We start from the raw sequence: 25,490 nt of genomic DNA, 5'->3' as shown, positions 1-25,490 counted from the left end.
ACGCGGATGGGAGACTGCGGAGCTGACCCGGAGGGAGGCCCTGCCCTCTAGCTGAGGCCGGAAGCGGGATGCTCGGGGCTGGGAGCGGGCGGTGGCGTGGCACACAAGGTCAGGGCCCAGCTGGCGGCAGGAAGGAATCCCTGAGGCCTTGGCTCCAGGGGCCGCTCTAATCTCTGGGCGGACAACTTCCCCTAGATCGGCTGAGACCCCACCCTATACCAAAATTCTGGGGATAGTCTCACTGCCCCCCTTTTCCTCTGGGCTAGGGAGACGCCGCAGTGGGGTCCTGGGGAGAGGGCTCTCCATGGGTATTGGAAGACCCCGGCACATCTCTTGCCCTGCACAATGCCCCCAGCCTCTCTGAGGTCAGCCTGATTTCTTATTCCCCTCCACCGCAAGCGCTCACCGCCTGCGCTCCCGCGCACCTCGCTGCCCAGGCGGAGCCCTTTGACTCTCAGCTGGTGTCTGCAGTGGAAAGCTTTGGCTCCACAGAGCTACACACAGACGTGCCCCCTCCCATGGAGCTGGACCGGTGGGACAGGAACAGTTCAGACTCCACAGCAGCTGCATCCAGGCAGGAGGGGAGCGGATCGGGCCCACCCGCCGCCCCCATCCCGGCCCCAACCCGACCTAAATCCTAGCCCCGATTGGGCCCCACATCCTTCCCTACATTCTCACCAGCCTTCGCTCCAGCGCTCCTTCACTCTCCCGGTGGCCAAGGGCCCACCCCCATTTTGACACTTGCTGCTCAGCCTGGCCCACCCCACCCCCTTGCCTCTCCCACGGTTCGCATTCCCTTGCTCGAGGGGGCTGGAGCGGGGAGGCAACGACAGGGTTAGGGGAGACAATGGGGGGGGAGGAGGCCTGGGGAGTCCGCCTCGGCACGGGAAGGGGCCGGGCAGGGCAGTCCCGTCGGGGAAGTGGGAGGGGGCCCCGGCGCAGGGAGGGAAGCGCCCGCCGCCCGGGGCTCTGAGCCACTAGCTTCTCGGCGATCGATCGGGACTCCGCCACCGGCTGCCCTGGGCTCCCTCCTTGCGCCTCGCCCATTCAAGCCGCTGCAGCATCCCGGCAGTGAGTTCGGGGGTAAAAGAGGAACCCGAGGCTCCTTTGCTTCAAACCCAAATCCTGCCCCACCCGCAGCCAAGGCTTTTGCTAGGGCACCTCTGCAGTCTGGGTTTGAGGGACGAGGAGCGAAGGATGGGGCAGTCTTCTCACAGCCAACTGGGAAAAGGCTGGGAGGCCACGGGGAGTGCCTGGCAGCTGGGATTGCCGCCCGGTTGGGGAAACGGGGTGGAAGTGGCTTGGACCCTGTGAGAGAGGCACAGTTGGGGCCCCGAGCGGCCACAGGCGGTAACGCAGCCCCTGGCCTTCCCCAGCCCGGGGGTCCGCCCTCCACCCCCGGGGCGACGCAGCCCGGGGCAGGGGGACCATGGCCCGCCTCTTCAGTCCCCGGCCGCCCCCCAGCGAAGACCTCTTCTACGAGACCTACTACAGCCTGAGCCAGCAGTACCCACTGCTGCTTCTGCTGCTGGTGATCGTGCTCTGCGCGCTCCTGGCGATGCTGGCTGTCGCCTACACCAGCGGCAGGGTGAGCGGGGCTCCTTCTGGTGGGGGGGGGGCTCCTTCCCGAGGGGGGCGGGAGGGTCACCGTCTAGAGGGCGTTTTCGGGGTAGAGACTTAGGGAGGGGTCTTCTTTTTGACATGCGTTCTTTGCTGGAACCCAGGAAAGAAGCACCGAGCCTTGCTAGGAAATGTCGTGATCCTGGACAAGTCACTGCACCTCTCTGGGCCACAGTCGCTGGGCTGCTGGGAGAAAGCCGAGCCCTGGGTGCTTTTAATTTCTCTCAGGGGACTGACAGACCTTCTGAGCTTCTGTGATCTACTGGTTCTAGAGTAAATTCAACACCGGGTTTTCCAGTTTTCCAGAAGGGAAATTACATGGGGCCCCGTGGGAATCCGTTTCCTGGTTTTCTTTCTCTCACAGGGGCCGTGGGGCAGCTGTACCCATGGACTCCCACTCACATTTAGTCCCCAAATAAAGCCATTTCCAGTTGCCTTTTTTTTTTTTTTTTAGGTGAAAGGGGGTCTTCAATTCCATTTCTGGGGACATCTTGCTCCAAGTTTTCTTTTCACTTTTTGGAAGCGAGTTGGGGAAACCACTAAACTGACCAATTCTTGCTGGGCCACCTTGAAGTCCAGGAAGAGGTGGGGACACAGGGCAGGGACAGCAGCAGGAGGTCGACGCCCAGAGGTGGGTGGTGAAAGTGTAGCGCTCTCCCCTGCCCTGCCTCGAGGGAGGTTCCAGGTGCCCCCTGCTGCTGGGGCACTTTTTGGAGCTGGCGGCGTGGCTACTCCCAGACTTGTGCCCAGGGCAGGGAATCTCCTGAGCAAATTGGCCAGATTTGGATACACTCATTCCTAAGTGTCTTCTGTGATGTAGGCTTTTTCACTTGTGTCAGGACCCCAGGATGGTGTTCCAGTTCCTATTTGACACATGAGAAAATGAGCTCAGAAAGGTCATAGATTCACAAATGCGCCATATGGGTAGGCTCTGGGTAGATGACCCAAGGCTCTAGCACCCTGCCAGTGAGATATGAGGTTGAACCATTGCATTGCAGGCTCTGTAGATTTTTTTTTTTTAAGATTTTATTTATTTATTTGACAGAGAGAGAGCGAGAGCAGGAACACAAGCAGGGGGAGTGGGAGAGGGAGAAGCAGGCTTCCCGCTGAGCAGGGAGCCTGATGCAGGGCTCCATCCCAGGACCCTGGGATCATGACCTGAGCCAAAGGCAGACGCTTAATGATTGAGCCACCCAGGCGCCCCCTGGCTCTGTAGATTAAAAACAGATTCTTGGCAACTTCCTATGGTTCAACCTAATCTGAACGGCCAGCCCAGGGGCACTGTCTCCTTTTCCGACTTGAGTTTGAGACACTTTTCAGAGGTGGCCTGGGGGGCTGCCTGTTCTTCAACTTGGAGGAGCTCCCCAAACTCCGCACTCCAGTCTTGCCGCAAGCACCCCCTCCCCACAGGATCTAGCTTCAGACCGGGGCTTCCTGACCACTGTGCTGTGCGCACTGGGTGGCTTCTCGCTGCTCCTGGGCCTGGCTTCCCGCGAGCAACGGCTGCAGCGCTGGACACGCCCCCTGTCGGTCCTGGTGTGGGCCGCGCTACTCGGGCTAGGCCACGGCTTCCAGTTCACTGGGGGCCTGGTGAGCGCCTGGGACCAGGTGAGGGGAGCGGCAGGTGGAGCAGGGGGCAGGAGGACGCCCAGGCCAAGAGCAGCCAGCAGCTTCCCGTGCGCCTCTCCCCCAGGTGTCCTTTTTCCTCTTCATCATCTTCACCGTGTATGCCATGTTGCCCTTGGGCATGTGGGATGCCGCTGCCGCAGGCCTTGCCTCATCACTCTCCCACCTGCTGGTCCTTGGGCTGTACCTGGGGCCTCAGCCGGACTCCCGGCCGGCGCTGCTGCCGCAGGTGAGAACGCATGCAGGTAAGAACGCACGCACGTAGCCCAGGCCGCGCCCCCGGGGCCCCCACTGCGCCCAGGACCCACTGGGGAGCACGCCGCGTTTGTTCCTCTGAGCATGCACCAACCGCTTGCTGAGCTGGGACTCCATGGCAGGGCGCCACGCTAAGCACAGGGTACAAACACATGCACCCAGACGGTGCCCTCGTGGAGCAGGTACACCACTGCAGCACGATGCTGCAGACCCCAGAAGACCCCTCTGGGCCCACGGGGAAGGGACTTCCCCAGGGGACCAGAGTTGTGGGGACAGGTGCGGATGATGGAACCTTCACAGCGAACGTAAAAATTGGTGCTTGAGTAATTTTGTGCTGCAGGGGACACGGAGGGGCGTAGATGATGGGGTGGTATTCTAGGCAGAGGAAATGTGTGTGCAAGCGTTTCTAGACCTAAGAGGCCTTGTTGGTGCTCAACTGAGTCTAGAGCAGGGATACTGGGGCAGGAGAAGCGCCCCCGAGGGACTGGGCAGTGTGGCACCGATGGCCTGGAAATACTCCGGTCTCTCACTGTGGAGTCCTCCTCAACCCTCTTGGGGACCAACTCCAGCTACACACGTAGCCACTCCCCTCCCCCAGCTGGCAGCAAACGCCGTGTTGTTCCTGTGTGGGAACGTGGCCGGGGCATACCACAAGGCACTGATGGAGCGCGCGCTGCGCGCCACGTTCCGGGAGGCTCTTCGTTCCCTGCACTCGCGCCGCCGGCTGGACACCGAGAAGAAGCACCAGGTCCGCTGGGCCTGGGAGGCTGGGCGGGACCGGGGTTTGAGAAAGGAGTTGTTTACATCACACAATGGGGCTCCTTTGCAAGCCCAATGACTTTGGGCAGGTTACTTGCCCTTCTCTCTCCTCCTTTGTAAAACGTGGCTAACTGCCCACCTTGGAAAGTTGTGTTAAGTCTCGAGAACCCCGAAGCTTCTAAAAGCACTTTTGGGATACTAAACGAAGAAGTCATTCTGGCATCGGTGCTGGGAGTTCAGTCCCTAAAGGTGATAGCGCAGGATGGGGTGCTGAAGCCCAGCTCTATGTGATGGGGAGGATCTGGGGGAGTACCCTGGGGCCCACCTGGTGGGGCTGGGGAAAGTGGGTGAGCTCCTAGGTCGTTGGGAGGCTGGGACTCCTGGCTTTAGGTTGCAAGAGGGTGGGTGTTCATAGTGATCTCCTCCAGGAACACCTTCTCTTGTCTATCCTTCCTGCCTACTTGGCCCGAGAGATGAAGGCAGAGATCATGGCACGGCTGCAGGCTGGACAGGGGTCACGGCCAGAGAGCACCAACAACTTCCACAGCCTCTATGTCAAGAGGCACCAGGGAGTCAGGTATGAGAGGGGATGGCCAGAGGGGCGAGGGGTGTGGGCTGAGATCTTGGCCCCACTGACGCCATTTGCCCTGCCCAGTGTGCTATATGCTGACATCGTGGGCTTCACGCGGCTGGCCAGTGAGTGCTCCCCTAAGGAGTTGGTGCTCATGCTCAACGAGCTCTTTGGCAAGTTCGACCAGATTGCCAAGGTCAGAGGGGACCTCCCTCCCTACCCAGGGACCTTCAAATGCCCCACCCTGGATAGCCCCTTCCAAGGGAAACTCCTGCCACCTAAGATCCCAGTCCCATTTCAGAGCCCATGTATTCCAATGGAAGATATTCCAATGGAAGTAGGAAACCCTTTCAAACAACCCTAGGTATGGAGCTGCTCACCACACACCTCAAACCTGGAGAGACTTCTCAACAAGGCCCCACAAATACCCCAACGACAACACCCCCCAAATATTCTCAGAGCGCCCGGTGTAGGGGTCTCTGGACACTACAACCAGATCTAGAGAGATTTTCAGATGTTCTGACCTTAGGGAGCCCTTCCAAGGGAAATCTCTGCCCTGTGCAACATCAGCCCAAGCTAGACCAGCCACCTGTTCAGGCCCCAGGGATGCCCCCAACAAACCTAATCTTAGCCGAAGCTGGGGGAGAGCCACAGACCTCAGCCAGCCCCATATCCAGTTAAGGGAATCCCTAGATCTGACCCAGAGACTCCCAACCTCAGAAGTTCTTCAGGAATACCACATTTGCTCCCACCTGTCCCAGCCCCCTCGTGCCTCCTCTGACCTCTAACCAGGTGCCCCCTCCCCCCTCCACCCCGCACATGCACACACACACACTCCCAGGAGCATGAATGCATGCGGATCAAGATCCTGGGCGACTGTTACTACTGTGTCTCTGGGCTTCCGCTCTCCCTGCCAGACCACGCCATCAACTGCGTGCGCATGGGGCTGGACATGTGCCGGGCCATCAGGTCAGCTCAGGGGGGGCGGTGGGAGGGGTACCAAGGGATGGATGTGGGCGAGGAGCAGGCAGGGTAGTGGAGGTCCTCTTGGAGAGAGGGAGGGGTGTGGCATGCGTAGAGCCGAAGGCGGCATTCAGACTGTCCCCTGCATACCCTGCTCAGGAAACTCCGGGCAGCCACTGGCGTAGACATCAACATGCGTGTGGGTGTGCATTCGGGCAGTGTGCTCTGCGGAGTCATCGGCCTACAGAAGTGGCAGTATGATGTCTGGTCCCATGATGTCACGCTGGCCAACCACATGGAGGCGGGCGGTGTGCCAGGGTGAGATGTGGGGCTGCAGGAGGCCACAGGAAGAAACCAGCGGACCTCCCACATGCTGCCACCCTATTCACAGTTACTTAAAATGAGCACAGTCCTACCTGAGGCTCGGGGAGATCCTGGCATGCAGGGAGGGGTGCAAGGAGACACCTCCTGGAACACAGGGCCTTGCTTAAAGTCAGACCTCCAGGAAGGATCCTGGGAAAAAATGAGAGGTTTGAAGGCCCTCCCTCCTGATTCTCACTGCCCCCTCTTTCCAGACGAGTACATATTACAGGGGCTACCCTGGCCCTGCTGGCAGGGGCTTATGCTGTGGAGGATGCATCCATGGAACACCGGGACCCATACCTTCGGGAGCTAGGGGAGCCCACCTACCTAGTCATCGATCCCCGGGTAAAAGCCCAGCCTGGACCCCATGGGCTGGCCCATCCTAACCACCCACAGCCACCAGGCCTGATCTCTTCTCCTATGCCAGACATTGAATTCCTGGGTCCCAGGGTGTCTGTCGAGGGGGAGGAGAGCCAACCTTCTAAGGGGTATGGGGAGAATGTAGAAAGCGTTTGTGATCTTGACTCTCAGCCCTCATATGCCCCAGGCTGAGGAGGAGGATGAGAAGGGCACTGCGGGAGGGCTGCTGTCCTCTCTCGAGGGTCCCAAGATGCGGCCGTCACTGCTGATGACCCGCTACCTGGAGTCCTGGGGCGCAGCCAAGCCTTTTGCCCACCTGAGCCACCTAGAGAGCCCTGTGTCCACCTCCACCCCTCTCCCGGTAAGTGCACCTCCGTCGTGAGCCTGAGCACTTATGAACCCCTCCCAACTTCCCCGCCCTCACCACCAGTGAGTCACTTGATGACATCCGAGGTCCTGAACTGTCTGGTTGCCCCAGTTGCTGGTTCAGGCCTTTCCTTGTCCTTCCTTCCAGAGACAGGGCAAAGATCACCGCCCTCTGGGCTCACCTGAGATGCAGAATCTTATATACATCAGATCTATGGCCATTGTTCCCCAGCCTCCACTCGGGAACCCCCTTCCATCAGCACCACAGAGGTATAGGCCACACTTCTGGCTCCGAAGCCAGTGCTCACAGCCATTCCCATGGGGAAATGTCTCTGTCCAGCTCCATTCCTGAGACTGCACACTCTCTTTTAATCCCCACCAGGACTGGGAAGGTGGGGGCAAATCAGTTGTTGACCCAACTCTCCAGCATGTGTATGAGAATAAAATGAGGTGACAGTGAAAATCTCACATGGCCTTAAAGGACGTCACCCTGAGCAGGCAGGGGTTGGGGGGGAGGGAAGAGAGGACACAAGGGGACGGTGGATACTGGCTGATCCTGTGCTTGGCCACCCTCAGCTCATTGGTGTCCTACTAGCTGGTGCAGGAGTCTTCATCTCCCCCACCAGCAGGCTCTTAGGTTTGGTGCTTGGTGACAAGCAACCAGAACACCCTCTTGCAGGGACTGAGGCCGTGTCCCCAAAGGCTTGCCCTAGGAGTAGGTCCCTCATCTTGCCCTCCTCCATTTGATCTGATCTTCCCAGAACTTTCCCAGCCACCTTTCTGCAGATCTTCCACTCAGAATCTTCTCTACTAGGTAGACCCAGTTGGGTATATGGGATGACTTCAGAGTACACTTTCTGTGTGCTGGCTCCCCTCCCCACCCACCCAGCAAGAAAGCAGGCCAGAGATCAGTGAGCACTGTGGGGTGGGGGGACCTTGGCAGCAGTGGTTCAGGAGAATACCTAAATCGAAGCCTTAACATAGGGTAGGGGAAAGGTCAGAAGGGTTAAGCAGGCAGGAGAGAGAGGAAGAAAGAATCCAAGACCCTGTTCACTCTTGCAGGATGGAGCCCCCCCTCCCCCCGGGGGGAGGAGGTAGAGTAGAGGGTGGGCTCTGGTGGGAGCCCAGGGACTGTGAGACAGTGTTGGGTGCAATGCCCATGGTAAGATGCCCCCCCAGAACCCATGCCAGACCCCCCCCAAGACCCCACTAGTGTGCAGGCTAAGAAGTGTCAGGGTGGAGAAGTTGGAACCCCTAGTTCAAGGGTATCTCCCAAGGCAGGACCTCACCAGCCCAGGAGTTCACTTCCCAGCCCCTGAAGTGCCAAGCCCTCAGTCAAATGTTAGGAATCCTGAGAATCACATCAGCTTACCCTTAAACAATGGGGACCTCTGCGGTGGTGGTGCATTGTTAGTGCTAGTATATACCTACCATCCATCCGTCCATCCGTCCGTCCATCCATCCATCCATCCATCCATCCATCCTTTCCACAATCTTAAAGCACCTACTATGTGGCAGGCACGAGGCTAGTTCTTGAGAAGACAGAAATGAATAAAACGTTTTCTCTGCCTTTGAATAACATACAGGCATTGAGCAAGGTGGAGAGGCAGGTGGGTAGTTTGAAATAAGTTAGGCTCGAACCAAGATGCGTAGTTGGGCTCCTACCTAGAACATCCCTCTTAATCTCCCTTTTCCTCTCCTCTCCCTCTCCCATACACCGGGTTTGGGTTTGGGAGGATGAAGTGGCCCCCTGTGACCCTGCTGCCTTCACATGAGCCAGGGGAGAGCGAAAGAACAGTCACCAGACGCCTGGCCCTGGGCAGGCTGCTGCTCTTCACTCTCTTTCTTGGGGTTTGACTCACCCACTTATGTGTCTGCCTGCTTTCATATCTTTACACACAGCACGCTTTCCTTTTACTGCAGAAAAGAATGACTGTGACCGGGTTGTTTCTCTTCCTTCCTCTTTCCCTTTCTTCTTGCTTTTTTGTTTTCTGCTCCCACCACCTCCCAGCTCAGCCTGACCACAAAGGAGTCAGAATGTTCGGTGTCATCACTTCAGTTTAAACCAACGAGGATTTTTTGGCATGCTGGGGGGATGGGCAAGTCCCCGTCTTTGGGATTTGTTCAGTCCTTAGGGAAGGTGACCACCCCTCAAGCCTACAGAGTTGTCTCATAAGTGGTAGAAAACTGAGGAAATAAGAGCATAAGGACCCCTGGGTGTCTGAAGAGTCCGGAAGACCTTTTAAGGCATAAATGTGGTTTGACCCTTCCCTTAAGGACAGGTGGGATTTGATGGAAAGAGGAAGCCATTAGAGGCAGGGGAAACACATCAGACGCTCATGGCCAAGGACGTGTATAGACATGGAATGCCTCACTGCAGAGAGGCTTCAAGGATGCTCAGCATCGCCTCATCTCCCCCTGCGCTGTGTTCTCCCGACAGGAGAAGGCCCTGGCCTCCTTCAGCCCCCAGTGGAGCCTGGACCGGTGAGGAGGCCCCCGCAACTCTGTCTGAGTGACCTGCCTCCATCCTCCCTAGGGGGGCTGCTCCCGCTTCGCCCACATGCTATGGAGGGTCTCCTGTGGTGACAGGCTGGGCTCTCACCATGCAGGAGCCGTACCCCCCGGGGACTGGATGAGGACCTGGACACTGGGGACGCCAAGTTCTTCCAGGTCATCGAACAGCTCAACTCTCAGAAGTATGGAGAACCAAAGGCGGCCGGGAGGGTTTCGGGGCTGGGCCCCCGCGGTATGGGATGGATGTGTTCCCCTGAGGACCCCGGGGGAAGGGAGCGGCTTCCCTGCTCCAGCCCAGGGAAACACACACCTGGTCACCACCCCCCACCCGCCCTGCCCTGCCCTTTCCTCTCTGGGGCTCACTACCCTCCACCTCCCACCAGACAGTGGAAGCAGTCAAAGGACTTCAACCCATTGACACTGTACTTCAGAGAGAAGGAGCTGGAGAAGGAGGTGGGTGTGGGGGGTGATAGCGGAGAATTTTCTAACCTTAGTTCCTTGGCCTTGGGGAGCAGGCAAGCCCCATGGTCGCACCTCACCTCCCAGGTCTGCTCCGTTTGTGATCCTGGGGGTGAGGAGCTTGGGCCTCTCTCCAAATGGACGTCACCCTGTCGATTGGATCCCTAGGTGGGGATGGGAGGGAGGAGGGTGGCTCCTCAGAAAACCAGTAGGGGGTACCTGAGACTGAACTGGGGGGGGGGCGTGAGGCTGGGGCCCCCGCTCCTTGCCTGAGATGGACACCTCCAAGGTGATGGGCAGCCCTGGTGGCCCCTGTTGCCACACTGACCCCTGTCCTTCCAGTATCGACTCTCTGCCCTCCCTGCCTTCAAATACTATGCAGCCTGCACCTTCCTGGTCTTCCTCTCCAATTTCATCATCCAGATGCTGGTGACCAACAGGTGAGAGCCCCAGGCAAGGACGGCCCTGAGTCTCATACAGTGACCACCAGGCTCCTGCTGATCCTTGACCCACACTTTCTTCCTTTACCCACTTTCCCTTGGCTTCAGACACTGAGCCACAGAGGAAGTATGTGTTCTGGGGAAGCAGTGATAATCACAGCCTTCATTTTACTATCTTACATCCTGTGGACTGTCTACATAATCCGAGCACTTTCACATGCCTGTCTCTGGGTCCTGAAAACAGGTTCTGTTTTCATTGAGAAGCCCAAATCTCACAGCAAATGAGCTTAGAAAGGAGGTCCTCGTTTTTAGTCCATGGCTAGGAGGGGCTGCAAGGACTTGTCCAAAACTCAGCCAGGCGCAAGAGCTTCGGCCTGAAGGCCCAGACACTGGCCTGATGGGGCCTCGGCCCCTTCGTGAGCCCCCTACCCCCTTCCAGTACTGTCCCTACCTCATTAGCCCCCGCACCCCACCACCACTGCCCTAGACCCCCTCAGCTTTCCCGGATCATCGGCATGCGATGCCTTGTATTGGCCCAAACCCCACTGGGGGCCAGTTCAGATCCCCAGGACTGCTCCTCCCCATGTCTCCCAACCAGGGTGCACAGCACCCTCCCGGCACACAGAGAGTCCTCTGACTCTCCAAGGCCTCACTCACTCTTGTCTCCCTTTAGGACCCCAGCTCTGGCCATCGCCTATAGCGTCACCTTCCTCCTCTTCTTTCTCCTTCTCTTCGTCTGCTTCTCAGAGCACCTGACGGTGAGGTGGGCTGGGGGGTGGAAGTGGTCAGCTGGGCCCTGACCATGACCTGGCCTGAGGGGGGTGTGCCCCAGCCCCGTGGCTAAGGTTCTTGTGCTCCTTCCACAGAAGTGTGTCTTGAAAGGCCCCAAGATGCTGCACTGGCTGCCCACACTGTCTAGCCTGGTGGCCACGCGGCCCGGCCTGCGAGTTGCCCTGGGCACGGCCACCATCCTCCTCGTTTTTGTCATGGCTGTTACCAGCCTGGTGAGGGCACAGGGGGCCCTGTGCACCCCCATCGGGGCCTATTGGACCCATCGGAGGCTGAGAGGGGGCCCCTGGATTTGGGAGAGCAGCTGGACCAAGGCCAGGGGATCCTGGCAATGTTGGACAAGCATAAAGAAAAAAATTAATCTGCCACCTGCGTAATTGTTTGTAACACTCTGGTGGACATCGGTCCTATCTTTTCTATGTAGGCAGATCTTCACTGCTTAGCTCACTCACTGTGATTTTGTAGCTGAGCCTGGTGGGTTTTTCAGGACTTAGAATCACTCCTAGAATTCTATCCCTGAAAGACATCTTAGGAATCCTCCCCCAGCCAAGTCACAGAAGAGGAAGCTGAGGCCCAGAGAGGTAAAGTGGCTGGCAAGAGATCACCCAGTGGATCCACTGGCAGACCAGTGCTCAGGACACCCACTCCTCCCATCCCTGACCGCCCAGCGAGGGCCCCGGCGCTAAGGCTCCCTCACCAGCCCAGAAATAGCAGGATCCACCCCTTTGGAGGAGTCTGGCCCTCACTCATCCCTAGGTCAGCTGAAACCCAGCACAAGCCACCATTGTGCTCCAGGGGCTGCCTGCCCACCTCAGCTCTTCGCTTCCTTCTGCAGTTCTTCTTACCGGCAGCATCAGACTGCCCTTCCCGGGCTGCCAATGTGTCCTCCGTGGCTTCCAACCTCTCCTGGGAGCTCCCTGGGTCCCTGCCTCTCATCAGCGTCCCAGTGAGTGTTCCTCACAACCCTGAACCTCTTTCTCCAGAGCCTTCCTTGGCCCGTCCCCCACCCCCTTACTTGAGAAGCATTCCATCCTATGGATTGGGATGGACATAAAACACACTCGGTGTGTGTTTGTGTGTATGACACCCCCTGCCCCCAGATAGGACCTGGGCCCTGGGCAGGACAGGAGCCCTGGGATATTCTCCCACCCCTGCCTGTGGCATATGCCCCGCCCCTTGACCACCCCGCCCGGCCCCACAGTACTCTATGCACTGCTGCGTGCTGGGGTTCCTGTCCTGCTCCCTCTTTCTGCACATGAGCTTCGAGCTGAAGTTACTGTTGCTCCTGCTATGGCTGGGGACCTCCTGCTCCCTCTTCCTGCACTCCCATGCCTGGCTGTCCGACTGCGTCCTCGCCCGCCTCTATCCGGCTCCCTCGGACTCCAGGTGCGCACGGCCACTGGACAGAGGGGCCCGGGGCCTCTGGGACGAGAGCAGAGCTGTCCTCACCTCACTGACCTGAAAGGGGGAGGGTGGCTGAGGGCTACATGGGCCCTCGGGGTAGGGAGGAGGCCATCAGGAAGGGGCAGGGCAAGGGGCAACCCTGATGTGTGGCGTCCTCAGGCCAGGGGTGCTGAAGGAGCCCAAACTGATGGGAGCTATCTCCTTCTTCATCTTCTTCTTGACCCTCCTTGTCCTGGCTCGGCAGGTAAGTCACCCAGCTCAACCCTCCAGAACTTCCCTTTGAAGCGGGAGGCAGGGGGGATCCCCATATTTGTGACTTGGTCTCTCTCACCCTTTCCCTCAATCCTCCATCTCCAGGGTTGAGCCCAAATGGTGTGCCCACTGGGAGCTTCTAAGTGAACCTTCCGGCTCCCTTTCTTTCTCCTTCACTCCCCAAGGGAGGTGCCCTCAAATTCTCCCTCCCTCGTCCCTCCCACCCCACGTCCAGGAAAACCACCCTTAAGAAAGAATCTGCTGCCAATTCTGTCTTCCCTAGTTTGAATCTGGTTTCAAGGTAGCCTCCCCAGGGAGAGTTGGTCCTTGAGCCTTCTCTCCAGACTGGAGAGTGGTGTGGTTTGAGGCATCATGGAGCGCGAGGGGGCGGGGGGGAGGGTGAACACTCAGGAGCTGAGGCTCCCCCTGCACTGTGTCTCCCCTGGGGCCCCTGGTGACCCCTGCCAGAATGAGTATTACTGCCGCCTGGACTTCCTGTGGCAGAAGAAGCTGCGGCAGGAGCAGGAGGAGACAGAGACAATGGAGAACCTGACACGGCTACTGCTGGAGAATGTGCTCCCTGCGCACGTGGCCCCCCAGTTCATTGGCCAGAACCGGCGCAACGAGGTGACTCCCCCGCCCCCGACTCCTGAGCCCCAGATGCCATAGACACTAATTTCAGATGGAAATCTTGGCCCTCGGCCCATCGTCTCTGGTCCCCCCACAGTGGGTTGGGTGGCCACCCGGGTCCCTGTCCCTGTCAGGTAGGTGCCTCCATCTTCATAAGCTCTTAGGCTTCGTCTGCTGAGCACAGAATCCCTGTGTTCCAAGTTCTTACTTAGAAGGCGTGTCTTCTCCAACCCATGGCCCCTCCATACCTCCCAGAAGCTTCTTCGAGTGTTGATGGGAGTTGTGTGGAGGACACCCAGTCCACCCAGCCCTCTGGACCTGCACTATCCAGGATGGTAGCCAGTAGCCATGTGTGGCCACTTAACATTTAAATTAATTCAAATAGAATGTTCAGGGCCTCAGCCTCACCGGCCACACTTCAAGTGTCTACGAGCTGCTTCTGGCCAGTGGCTACCATATTGGACATCACATACAGAGAACTTTCCAACACCACAGGAATTTCCATTGGTAGATGTTCATCTCCACCCTCAAACGTGCTCTAGTCAGACCGTCAGAGAAGGTCACCCACATATTGGCCCCGTTTTATCTGTACTCCCTGTCTGCTATGGAGACACTCTTGGCCTGTCCTGAGGAATGTGAAAAGAAACAGGTCAGGGGCTATTTCACAGCTTTATGCCGCCAGCAGTTGCTCTCTGCACTCAAATTCACCGGTAGATCTACTTCTCCTGGTGTTTTCTCTTATTTACACTGGGACTCTCATAACTAGTCCCGTTTCTGTCTTCACACTGGCTGCTAGAAAGCCCAGAGCCAGAACCTAGGCCTGACAAGGACTTCGTGTCACCCCTTTCGTGAACCAGCTTCAAATAGGATTCCATCTTTACTATCTTACCTTTGTTTTCCCTTTGTCCCACTTCCCCTATTATTTTATCTTCCAAATTGTAGCTGCCCCTGTAAACTGACTTAACTGGCTTAACACCCTTCAGCAGTAAGGTAGGTTAGAAAGACCATCCCCACCAACATGATCCCAGTTCTTGAAGAGACTCCCTTCATGTTGCTATGAGGTGATCCTGACTCCAAACCCCTGTCTTTCCTGGGATCATAATGAGACCCGATCTTCGACTCCTGAGTCACACATCCCTGGGGTAACCTGGCCCTACCCCTCTCCCTCCTTTCCAGTCCTTAAATGGAGGGGCAAGAGTATGGACACAGGGAGGTGGGCCCATGCAGACCACAGGGGGAAGAACGTGGCTTGCTCCCTCATCCCAGCCTCCCACCCTCCAGGACCTCTACCACCAGTCCTACGAGTGTGTCTGTGTCCTCTTCGCCTCAGTTCCAGACTTTAAGGAGTTTTACTCTGAATCCAACATCAACCACGAGGGTCTAGAGTGTCTGCGGCTGCTCAATGAGATCATTGCTGATTTTGACGAGGTGACAACTCCAAGGGTCCCCCAGACCCTTTGTCTTGGATGCTAGAATTTCCCACCATCCCTCCTGCCCACTTACTCTCCAGCCAGGGGCCCATCCTCCTCTCCCTGGCCCTGCCACTCCTCCTCTGATCCCCCAGCTCTCCAGCAACTCTTCCCACAATCCACTCTCCCTCCTGCCACGCTCCCTGACCCCACAACCTGGTCCTTTCGTCTCCAAAGGCCTGGGGCTGGGCTTCTGAGAGGGAGGAGGGAGAGAGCAAGAAAGACTGGGGACACAGCCTCCTTTCTGTACAGCTGCTCTCAAAGCCCAAGTTTAGTGGGGTGGAGAAGATCAAAACCATTGGCAGCACCTACATGGCAGCCACAGGCTTAAATGCCACCTCCGGACAGGACACACAGCAGGTACAGCATCCCTTCCTTACCCACCAGCGCCCATCTGGGCTTGCACTCCTGGGCCCTCACTGACCCATGGTGGTGGGCCGGCCCATTGCTAGGATGCTGAGCGAAGCTGCAGCCACCTGGGCACCATGGTGGAGTTTGCAGTGGCCCTTGGATCGAAGCTGGATGTCATCAATAAGCACTCCTTCAACGACTTCCGCCTGCGTGTGGGTGAGGGCCCTCCCTTGCTGGGGCAGTTCCTCTTCACCTTCTCAGGCTCTTCCTCCCCCAAAGTCCTTTGTTAGCTACTCCCCAGCTCACCCCTGGACCCCCCCACCACCAGCCTCATCCCTGGGGGTGGAGCATGAAGCTGCTGGGCCAGGAGCTCTGGGGCTCAGCCACCCCTTCCCTAAGCCAGACCCCTCCAGACCCATCCTCCTTTCCTCTAAGACCTCCAGGCCTTCCGCCTGAGTCTTGGAGCTTGCTCCTCCCCTCGCCCTCCTTAAACCCCCCCCCCCCACCTCCCAGGGCTCCTCCTGACCACACTTCTTGTCAGGGTTGAACCATGGACCTGTAGTAGCCGGAGTGATTGGGGCCCAGAAGCCTCAGTACGACATCTGGGGCAACACGGTGAACGTGGCCAGCCGCATGGAGAGTACTGGAGTCCTGGGCAAAATCCAAGTGAGGAGGCCATATTGGAGGCATGGGGTGGGGGGATAGGATAGGACCACCCCCACACTCCAGGCTCATACCCTTTCAATCCCAGGTGACTGAAGAGACAGCCCGGGTGCTGCAGTCCTTAGGCTATACCTGCTACAGCCGGGGCATCATCAAGGTCAAAGGCAAAGGGCAGCTCTGCACCTACTTCCTGAACACAGATTTGACACGAACTGGCCCGCCTTCGGCCACCCTAGGCTGAGACCCCCATCCTCTCTATTCTAAGATCCTCAATAAAAAGACTCTGGGGGCACCTGGCTGGCTCAGTGGGTTGAGCGTTCGACTCTTGATTGCAGCTCAGGTCACGATCTCAGGGTCGTGAGATTGAACCCTGCTTTGGGCTCTGCACTGAGCGTGGAGCCTGCTTGAGATTCTCTCTCTCCCTCTGCCCCTTTGCTCTCTCTTTCCTCTTTCTCTAAAAAAAAAAAAAAAAAACAAAACAAAACAAAAACTCTGGTATGACTGGAGCCAATCGATGTCAGAAGCTCCTGGTATAGCTGCGGATCACCTTCTCCTTGCCTCTCAACAGGATGCTTCTTCCCAAGCTAAACCGAGTTGTGTATGCAAGTGTGATCATGAGTATGTTAGAAAGGAGTGATTCTTCACAAGCTCAGGAAGAGGACTGCCTCAGCCTCCCTGCCTGATTCCAGTATTTTGTACACCTCGGAAGTGTAAAGAATTTTAGCCACATGACTCAAAATACGGATTCGTCCTTTCCTGCTCCCCACCCACAAATACTGGGAAGGAATGGCTAGGAAAGTGTCATTTGACCTTTATTCATTCAATAAACACTAAGTAAGCACTTACTCTGTGCTTCCTAGGCAGCATGGGCGCGAGAGGCCTGGGAAATGATCTGTCAGGTCCCTCCCTGTTTTCAGCTGCTGCTGTCAGATTGACCCATGCTTTCCAGCCAAGACCTGTAGACAGTTTTGGGATTCTCTTGTTCTCAGGTCCCTCAGATGCCCTCTTGCTTCCTTCTGCATCCTTCTGTGCAGGTGCTGATATTATGGGGGTCTTGAAGCATCCTTGGTTCGTTCCTGCCTGCTCAAATTTGGGGGTCTGTGAGCGATATCTTGACACCCTAGGTTTGTTACAGATGTTGCACATGGATTCTTGGTTTTTCTCCTAGTTGCTCTTTCTTTATGGGAGAGATTCAAAAAAGTACTCTGCAGCCACTTCTGCTACCATCTTCCTAAAATGCTGTTGGGACAGAGCCAGTCTGAGGCTCTCTAAAACAGTCATCCCTCAGAAAGAATGACTTAACCCTCTCACTTGTGGGAATCTTAATTTCCTAAGAGTGACCAGGGTCACAGAGGGCATCAGAGTGTATTTTGGGTGCTGGCAGAAAGCTGACGTGCAGAATTCCAGGGCCCAAACCTGATGACTTTGTTTTCAGGGGAGACCTCCTTGGGAGATGGAGGGAAGGGAGGCGTCCCCTTAGAACATTGCCCACTGAAAGGACAAAGATGAGTAGCAGGAAGTTGGAGTCATGGTAACAGTGATACCTATCACAAGCTTCAGGGTAGAGCTCCCACAGCAGTGCTATGTGTACTCATAACATCTGCTAATTCAGGGAGTCTGGAGTGATAAGCCACATGAGTGGCCTTCCTTGGTCAGCTCCTAAAGGGGTCTGTAGCCCTGTGTTGCTCTAAGTATTACCTGCAGAGCACCTGCCTCAGAATGGGGCAGGAGAGAGGGTTCTGGGTTCTCTATCTTTGTGTCCCTTCCCAAACCGAAAATCACGGGAAACTAAAGGAAGTGCCTCTCAACTGTTGAGAATGACCTCACCCCCCCACCCCCACCGCCGCAAGAGCGCGCCGGGGCACGCCTCTCGCCCCTAATGCGCGCGCCCCACACACAGGGCTGACCCAACGTGAGACCAGTTTTAATTGCAAAGCTGCTACCGGGCTTTCACTCTGCCCTTACCTGCCCCGCCCCTCCCTCCTCTTCCGCTCCACCCTCCTCGCGGTTCTCCTCCGCCTCCGCCTCGGGGTAAACTGGGTCAGGCCAACGTGGGGAGCATTCGGCCGAGCCGCGAGGACAGCCAGCGTCCTTCCACCAGCAACCTCCAGGCCTAGTTCAGTTCGCTTCACTGGAGAGCGTCGATGGAGTCCGCGAGGCTCTCGGAGGGGCCGGTCTCGGAAGGGGCGGGGGCGCCCCTCACCGTCTGGCCCAGGGTGCCCCCGCGGCGGGCGCTGGACGCCTCGGAGCCGGTGCCCTCCAACAGCTTGGCCACGAAGCCCACGCCGGCCGAGCGCAGCAGGCCGCCGCCGGCGCACGCGTACAGCACGGGGTTCACGCTGCTGCTCAGGAAGGCCAGCGCGATGAACACATAGCGCGCCAGGAGCAGCGGGTCTCCCCTCGGCTCCGGCCCCGGCCCCGTGCCCGCCAGCGCCCGGCCGGCCTCGGCCAGGTTCACCACGTGGTAGGGCAGCCAGAAGGCGGCGAAGGCCAGGATGATGAGCGCCACCAGGCGGCCGGTGCGGCGCCTGCGGCGGAAGCGCCGGGCCTGCAGCCTGCGCCTGATGTACGAATAGCTGACCACCACCACCAGGAAGGGCAGCAGGAAGCCGGTGAAGGCCTCGAAGAGCAGATGGAATGCCTTGGCTCGTTCGCTGGAGTACTTCAGGAAGCACAGGGTCTGGTTGTTCAGTGTGCGGTACATGATGACGGGTGTGGCCAGCAGAAGGGACATCACCCAGATGCTTGCTAGCACCCACCAGGCAACGGCCTTGGTACGAAACTTCTGGGACACAAAGGGGAGGGCCACCGCCAGCGAGCGGTCCAGACTCATGACCGTGATCAGCAGGACACTGGCGTACATGCTGACTCCGCAGGTATAGTGAAACAGGCGGCAGCCAACCAGTCCAAACACCCAGGTGCTGCGGGCCACAGAGTACAGGAAAAAGGGGGCAGTGAACAATACAGCCAAGTCCGCCAGGGCCAGGTTCAGCACGAGCAAGGCTGTGACAGAGCGCTTTCGCATCTTTACCAGGATGCTCCACACCACAAAGCTGTTACCAGGAAGCCCCACAGCCAGCGCCACTGACAGTATGACGATAGTCAAGGGAATGATGAACATGACACCTAGTGAAGAGGTACTGCCCCAGATGTAGTGTCCGTGGCCACTGCAAGGACCTGGAGAGTGAGGGCGAACACAGGCATGAGGGTAGGGGGCCCGAGGCTTCCTCCCGCCCTGGATACACCTAGCCTGAGGACTCTGGTCCGTCTCCAAGATCAGCAGCAGCAGATGCACCTCTGCAGTATACTGCCTTCATCCCTTCATCAACGGACCTGGCTTCAGGGGATCTGGCAGAGCACAAAGACAGGTTTCTAACTGGACGATGGGGCTCCTTCTTGCCCACAGACCCAATTGCCAAATACAGAGCTACAGCAGCAGCATTTCCATACCCTTTCTGCCTCCTTCCCTTCTGAGACCCAGAACCAAACAGGGCGGGGGGCCTTCCTTACCAAAGCTGCACCCCTCAAAAGCCTAGCTCCTCTGTCACCTGCCAGGCCCTTAGCCCCCTCAGTCCCCTCGACTTCCTCCAGTCACCTGCCGACTCCAGAGCTGCCCAGGGCCCACCAGGAATAACAGGCATGGGGAGGAGTTTGTGGATAGGAGACAAGAACAAGCCCTCCCTGGTCCTTTTACCACTGGTCAGGCTTTCTTTGGAAATTCCTTTGCACCTTCTCTCACAGTTGTATCCTGCCCCACCCCTACCTCCCCTGCTCCCAGGATACTTACTTCCAGGCTTTGCCGGGTACCGGTTGGAAGCTGGTGCCAATCCCAAGGTCAGGGCAGAGTGGCGCAGCTTATCCCCAGGTCAGCCCCAGTTCCAGGGTCCCAGCCCCAGGTCTGGGTGCTGTCAGCTAAGTCCGCCAGAGAGGAAGTACCAAGAAGCAGAGGAGGGGGAAGGCACATCTTCCTGAGGGTGGGGCTGACACTCCTAGCCCTCCCTTCACTGGGGGAGGGGAGGGGAGATAGTCTTTGTGTTCCCGAAGAGCCTAGCAGGGAGAAAGACTCCTCATGGGTGGGACCAGATGAGAAGAGCCCAGGAAGGTGGAATGAGAGGAAAGCGGGGGTGAGGGGAGTGAGTAGGCTGGGGTGTGCCCTCAGATGCAGGTCTAGACCGGAGAATTGGACAGAGTAATAAACTGTCATACAGGAGGAGGGAGGGAAGCCAGAGAAGGGAAACGGCCTCAGATGGAGAGGCAGGAATGTTGGGTATCTTTATACGTTGTGTAAATAATGCAGATTCTTAGATCAATAGGAAGCGTAGGTTAGACCTGTGGCTAGGTTATGGGTTTGGGTTTAGGTAACATCAGGACTTAAAGAGGACAGCACCCTGTCTTTGGCTTGGATTCAAGCCATGAGTGGAGGGGGAGGGGGAGGGCCCTCTTTCAGCACCCAAATCTATTCCCTCACTTAAAAGGGTTGCTTCAGCTCTAGGTCAGTCAGTTCTCCCTTCCCTTTGGCAGAAGCCAAAGTCCAAAGGATCTCCTTAGAATCGCACAGAATGCCAGTTTCTCCGCCCTTCCCCAGCCACTTGCCTTACACTTGCCTGTGTGGCTTGCCTGCCACATGAATTTGGATTTAAGATCTGGGCACTGGGCAAAGAGGTTGGCGCCCTCTCTATTGTACCTTCCCATAGTTGGCTGTCCAGTCCCACCTCAGACACACAGAAAAGGTGGAGCCTGAGCACAGGGAGAGGAGGTGGGGGCAGTGATGCCTCACACCTGCCCTGCCAGGAGGGGCAACCAGGAATGTGCAAAGAGGAACAGCCTTCCCAAATGGTCACTCTTCTCCCTTCTTGGAGGGAGGGCAGTCTCCCCCTGTGACCTCTCCTGCAGGGGCTAAGATCTGAGAAGTCTTTCCTTCAGTCTGACTGTGAGCCTTCCTGCTTCCCTGCCAACTCTGTCACTTGTCAGGAAAGACGTGGCATGTGATGGTGGTCACTGCGGTCCCTTACCCTTCACAGCGTGCCCACTTTCTCTGCTTTGAGAAAAGGCCAGCGCAGAGCAGACCCAGCAGCTGTGAGGCAGAGGATGTGATGCAAAGAAATGGGCTGAAACCACAGCAAGAAGGCAGAGTTGAGGAAGGGCTTTCTGACCACAGATACTGTGAGACGGGGACTATGGAAGAGAGGAAGTTGGGGAGCCTCTGCCCCGGCACATGAGAACAGGAAGAAGCCCCTGCTGTCGGTGTTTGGGGATGAAAGTTCTGGCTCAGAGCTCCAGGGTTAACCAGAGGCTCCTTCTGGCAGAAGCTGGGTTGTCTTTGCCTCCTCTCCCACACTACTCCCCACCTCCATGTCTCTCAATGGCCTTTCTTCCTCCACCCCAGACTAGATACTCTAAGCATACTTCCTGCCCCCCAAATCCAGAGCTCCACTTCCGCCCCAGTTTGGGTGGCCCTGGCATGACCCTGAGGACTGAATTTCGTCTGTTGTTTCTTGGCCTCTGCCTGGGTGGTGTAAACAGTCACTAATGCAGAACCTGGGGTGATGGTCCCGAGGGAGCACTCACGTAAACGGCCATCAGAGTTTGCCAAGGACTGAGAGGACTGGAACAAGAGATGTTCAGCACTAAAACTGGGAAAGCCTTGGGCAAACCAGGACGAGTCGGTCACGCTAGTGACCGCATGTGTGTGCACGTGGACACCCTCTAATAAAGAATCCTATCCTACATCCTCAAACTCAAAAGTGTTGGGATCCAGAACAGCTTTAGGACCTAGAGATGGAGAGACTCCAAAAGATGGGGGCCAAGAAGTATTGGAGGGTGCTGAGCAACAGCTAGCAGTCTTGGGAGGAGTCAAGATTTGGCAGAAAGAAAAAGGAGACAAAGGAGAGGGGGCGCCTCCCTGAAAAATTCTCCTGTCCTCCAGCCATCCACACCATTCCCCATACCTGCTCAGCTCCAAGCCCCAAACGTCCCCAGGGGTGAGCATGTGCCTGCTCCTGGGCTCCTTTTTGAGTCAGGTGACCTTTGGGGGAAGAGTTGGATTCAGAGAGGAAGACAAATCTGACGCCCAGGGCTCCTTCCCCCGCTGTACCAACTGCAAGACAGGAAAACTATCCTTTCAAACCCCACAGATTATCTTTCCCTTTCCAAAGCCAGGTTTTTCTCCACTCGGCTCTTGCAGACCCCAGAGAATGGATCCCACCCCCATCCCTCATTCAAGCACCCATACCTTTCCTTCCGCTTTCTCCCTTTATTTCCAGAGTGGTTCAATAGGTTGGCCTGGGAGACCCAGGCTACCTGGGCTGGGGAGGACAAGTCAAGATGCCACTGAAGGCTGGCAGTGCCCAGCCTCGGGCTGACCCAGGAGAGAACCAGGTGGCTTCAGTACAACTCAGGCATGATGAACTACCAGCGGGGGCATGCTTATGCCATCATGTAATGCCGCCCCCCCCCCCACCGTGTATTTCACAGTAGCTCTTGGCAGCAAGTCAGCAGCTCTGGCACAGAGGCACATGCCAACCTGCAAGCACACAGTACCATCACCATTTGCAGTCCCTCTGTTTGGAGGTACCTGGGCCTGCCCCAGGGGTATAATTCTGCCCAGAAAGATCCAAACTGTGGCCAGAGAAGGGTCCCCAAACGCTCCAGAGTGGTTCCCTGAGTTCTGGGGGAGGGACGATGGAAGGGGACAGGGAAGAGGCAGGCCCGGGTGTAGGGTCTGGTGTCAAGGTTCCCATCCCTGACTGTCCTTCTTCACCCCGCCCCCGGGGTCTCCATCGCCCCGGCCCTGCGCCACCACTTTAAGCCTAGGGGTAGCTCGGAGCTCCATGGTCCCCTCCCTAGAGCGGCCGCTCCCTCGGGCCTCTCCCGAGCCCTCAAAGAGCCGCGTGAGGAAGCGGGGGCCTGCCCGGGGCAGCAGATCCCCGGCGGTGAAGACGTAGAGCACCGGGTTGACGCTGGAGCTGAAGAAGGCCAAAGCGGTAGTTCCAGCCCGCGCCGCCTGGCCCGCCCCGCCCAGCCTCGCCAGGGCCCCTCCGGGCGGAGCCAGAGCGGCCGCCACCTGCAGAATGTTGACCGCGTGGTAGGGGGCCCAGAGCAAGCCGAAGGCGAGCACGATGGCGCTCACCAGCCGGCCCACCCGCGTCCCGTGCCGCCCGGCGCCCCAGCGGGCACCCCGCAGCCGCGCCAGCGTCAGGCCGTAGCAGCCGAGCACCAGCCCGAAGGGGAGCACGAAGGCCGTCAGCGTCTCCAGGCTCAGGTGGGCGGCGGTGTGGGCCGGCGACGGGTGGCACAGCTGGCACACGCGGCCTCCCCACACGTGGCGGTAGACGGCGGCCGGGGCGGCGAGCAGCAGCGCGGCCAGCCAGACGGCCAGCAGCAGGCGGCGGGCCAGGGCCGGACTGCGCAGCCGGGGCGCCAGGAACGGCCGGGTGACGGCCAGGCAGCGCTGCAGGCTGAGCAGGCTGGTGAGCAGGACGCTGGCGTACATGCTGAGCGCACACGCGTAGTACACGGCCTTGCAGCCCGTCTGGCCCAGCGGCCACGCCTGCCCCGCCAGGAAGGCCACGAAGAGAGGCGTGAGCAGCAGCACCGCGCCGTCGGCCAGCGCCAGGTGCAGCACGAGCGTGGCCGCCAGCGGTCGCCCCTGTGCGGGCCGCCAGCCCGCCAAGCTCCACACGACGAAGCCATTGCCGGGCAGCCCCAGCAGCGCCGCCAGCAGTAGGAAGGCCGTGCCCGTGACCCGCGAGGCCTTCCAGCTCAGCAGCGTCTCGTTCCCCGGGGGCCGGTAGCAGGCCAACATTCTTCTGCACCTACCGGGGGGTGGGGGGACGGGGCGGGGGGGGGGGGGGGACGGGAAGGGCCATAGAAGGCATTTAGGGACTCTGTCTCCTCCCACCTCCCTGTCCTCCGTCTCGGAGCCTTGACTCAAACACTACTTCTTGGCCGACCCTAGCCCCAACTCAAACACTACTTCTTGGAACCCAAATGCCCTGCTGTCGGCCAGCTGACCTCCCCAGGCCTGACTCCCGGTTCCCACTCTCGCGACCTCCACCTCCACCCCCTTTAGTTGGGCCCCTCCTTTGTCCAGCCCCATTGCTTCTACCTCAGCGGAACGTGAGTGGTGGGAAGTCAACGTGCATGAGCAGAGCTACTTACCCAGCCGGGAGCTAGAAGGATGGTGGGCCCGCGAGGAGCCTGGGAAGCTGGAAGGCACAGCAGCAGCAGGAGAGGTGCCTACTCCTAACTTGTGCTTGTCAGGTTTGCAGTGTGAGACGAGAAGGGGGAGGGACAAGGTGGGGCTCTTCTCGGGCCTCTCACTGGGGCCCCTCCTGCACTCTACTCTTTCCCATCACTAACACGCCCAGGCGTGTGAGAGTCCGCCTCCCTAGGAAACAGGATAAGCTGCAGGGTACAGATAAGATTCCCAGATCATGTAGGTGAGTAGGGACACTGCTGAGTCCTGACTCTGGGTCCTGCATCTGCACTCATGCCTCCCCCCAGTTCTGGCCCCAGTTGTCCCAACCTTGCCACCTGCCTGTTATATGCTCTCAGGCTTCCCTGGCCGGCACTCAGCAGAGAAGGTGACCCAAACTACTCATTCCCCCAGCTGCTCTATCTTGGTCCATTTCCAGACTTCTGATCCAGGTGAGCCCCCTTTTCCCTCAGTTTCCTACCTACTCTTCTTATCTCTTACCTTAGGCCCTGCCCCAGTCGTTCCCCCCCCTCCCCGGGGAGGGGGGCTCTCACTGGACTGTCATTTACAGCTTCCAGTCACGGTGCTGAGTTCTGGAGGATGCATGGAGGTACAAGGGGCTTATAACCTCCTTGAGGAATCATAACACACAACCTCCAAGAGACCCTACTACCGAGCTGCACCAGGATACAAGATAAGAAGAAAAGAATCGGTGCATTGGTAGAGACATACCGACAAGAAGCCTTCTCTGGGTGAAGAAGTCAGGCAAAGCCTGGAAATGAAGACATTCTAGGGGGACCTGGTACACTGATAAGGTGGAGGTAAGGGGAAAGATCCCTGCCCCGTCAACAGCTGGAACTGGGGGCTCCCAAGGAGCCAGGACGCCAGTATTGTCTCAGTTTGGGTTACTTCCAAAGCACAGCCTGAATTAAGGGCTTGGGTACAGGTAATCCTGCATCTGGCAGGTCAGCTTTGGAAGCAGGAGTGAGGGAGCAGGGCAGAAGAGGGAAAAAGAGAGCCAGGAAGAATATGTTGTTGGGTCCCTTCAGTAGGGATCAGGAAGCTCTCAGAAGTACACAGAACACCTTCCAGAAAGACAGAAGACTGGGACACTGGTGCCCAGCTTGTATTCCCCATGGTCTGAGGGCTGTCCTGGAGGTATTATACACATTTGCAGCCTGTACTTGTCAGGAGTCTGAGTGGGCTGCCATAGCTTCGGACCCCGAGGCAGGAAAGCAGAGATTCACACTCATGTGATGGGTTCAGCCTTAGTGAGAGTCTGAGCTTCCAGACAAATGTCCACCACAACTGTCGCTGAAATCAGAGCAGACTCAGGGCACCAAAAGCTAGTCTCAGTGTCTTCAAAGGACACCCCCCCTTCACATCTCCTTCGTGCCCATTAAGTGGCCAAGAGAAAGGTGAGAGAGAAAGTGACCAGT

At 57.9% G+C, this 25,490-nt stretch overlaps 3 protein-coding genes across 10 annotated transcripts; 1 reads left to right on the top strand and 2 right to left on the bottom strand.

Moving 5' to 3' along the window:
* The first annotated feature begins 76 nt into the window (after positions 1 to 76).
* Positions 77 to 16,162, top strand: ADCY4 (adenylate cyclase 4). Of its 7 annotated transcripts, none has more exons than XM_025870242.2 (26): positions 77 to 1,071; positions 1,377 to 1,588; positions 3,031 to 3,228; positions 3,314 to 3,475; positions 4,100 to 4,249; positions 4,689 to 4,837; positions 4,916 to 5,027; positions 5,673 to 5,800; positions 5,954 to 6,112; positions 6,370 to 6,502; positions 6,705 to 6,878; positions 9,324 to 9,367; positions 9,493 to 9,579; positions 9,781 to 9,850; positions 10,199 to 10,296; positions 10,970 to 11,054; positions 11,163 to 11,300; positions 11,921 to 12,031; positions 12,287 to 12,471; positions 12,649 to 12,733; positions 13,210 to 13,368; positions 14,653 to 14,799; positions 15,093 to 15,200; positions 15,293 to 15,407; positions 15,733 to 15,857; positions 15,943 to 16,162. In XM_025870242.2, exons 2-26 carry the CDS (start codon positions 1,430 to 1,432, stop codon positions 16,093 to 16,095), a joined length of 3,234 nt encoding a protein of 1,077 aa, XP_025726027.2. In that variant the 5' UTR covers positions 77 to 1,071; positions 1,377 to 1,429; the 3' UTR covers positions 16,096 to 16,162. The 7 variants fall into 7 exon arrangements, with proteins under 7 accessions (XP_025726027.2, XP_073751092.1, XP_073751093.1 ...); XM_073894991.1 differs by having other exon boundaries at positions 77 to 1,083; XM_073894992.1 differs by lacking the exon at positions 11,163 to 11,300.
* A 479-nt stretch (positions 16,163 to 16,641) lies between these two features.
* On the bottom strand, positions 16,642 to 19,811 carry LTB4R (leukotriene B4 receptor). Its single transcript, XM_025870244.2, has 2 exons — positions 19,642 to 19,811; positions 16,642 to 19,031 (listed from the first exon to the last, which is right to left on the bottom strand). Exon 2 carries the CDS (start codon positions 18,973 to 18,975, stop codon positions 17,983 to 17,985), a length of 993 nt encoding a protein of 330 aa, XP_025726029.1. The 5' UTR covers positions 18,976 to 19,031; positions 19,642 to 19,811; the 3' UTR covers positions 16,642 to 17,982.
* Positions 19,812 to 21,066: 1,255 nt separating this feature from the next.
* Positions 21,067 to 24,624, bottom strand: LTB4R2 (leukotriene B4 receptor 2). Of its 2 annotated transcripts, XR_012378948.1 has the most exons (3): positions 24,015 to 24,624; positions 22,087 to 23,668; positions 21,067 to 21,879 (listed from the first exon to the last, which is right to left on the bottom strand). XR_012378948.1 is itself a non-coding variant. In XM_073894998.1 (2 exons), exon 2 carries the CDS (start codon positions 23,656 to 23,658, stop codon positions 22,582 to 22,584), a length of 1,077 nt encoding a protein of 358 aa, XP_073751099.1. In that variant the 5' UTR covers positions 23,659 to 23,668; positions 24,015 to 24,624; the 3' UTR covers positions 21,067 to 22,581. The 2 variants fall into 2 exon arrangements, 1 of the variants encoding a protein (XP_073751099.1); XM_073894998.1 differs by having other exon boundaries at positions 21,067 to 23,668.
* Between the last annotated feature and the right edge of the window lie 866 nt (positions 24,625 to 25,490).

This window comes from Callorhinus ursinus, unplaced genomic scaffold (genome assembly GCF_003265705.2).
Source record: "Callorhinus ursinus isolate GAN/ISIS: 27379988/994484 unplaced genomic scaffold, GSC_fseal_2.0 scaffold8, whole genome shotgun sequence".
In the NCBI taxonomy this organism is placed as follows: domain Eukaryota; kingdom Metazoa; phylum Chordata; class Mammalia; order Carnivora; family Otariidae; genus Callorhinus; species Callorhinus ursinus.
This window is presented reverse-complemented; position numbering and strand designations above follow the sequence as displayed.

Bases quoted from the DNA above. Each gene is read 5' to 3' on its own strand.
- ADCY4 (XM_025870242.2), top strand. From the start codon at position 1,430: ATGGCCCGCCTCTTCAGTCCCCGGCCGCCCCCCAGCGAAGACCTCTTC. The intron at 12,032-12,286 runs GTGAGTGTTCCT...CCGGCCCCACAG, and splicing joins TGCCTCTCATCAGCGTCCCA to TACTCTATGCACTGCTGCGT. The intron at 14,800-15,092 runs GTGACAACTCCA...CTTTCTGTACAG, and splicing joins TCATTGCTGATTTTGACGAG to CTGCTCTCAAAGCCCAAGTT.
- LTB4R (XM_025870244.2), bottom strand. From the start codon at position 18,975: ATGTTCATCATTCCCTTGACTATCGTCATACTGTCAGTGGCGCTGGCT.
- LTB4R2 (XM_073894998.1), bottom strand. From the start codon at position 23,658: ATGTTGGCCTGCTACCGGCCCCCGGGGAACGAGACGCTGCTGAGCTGG.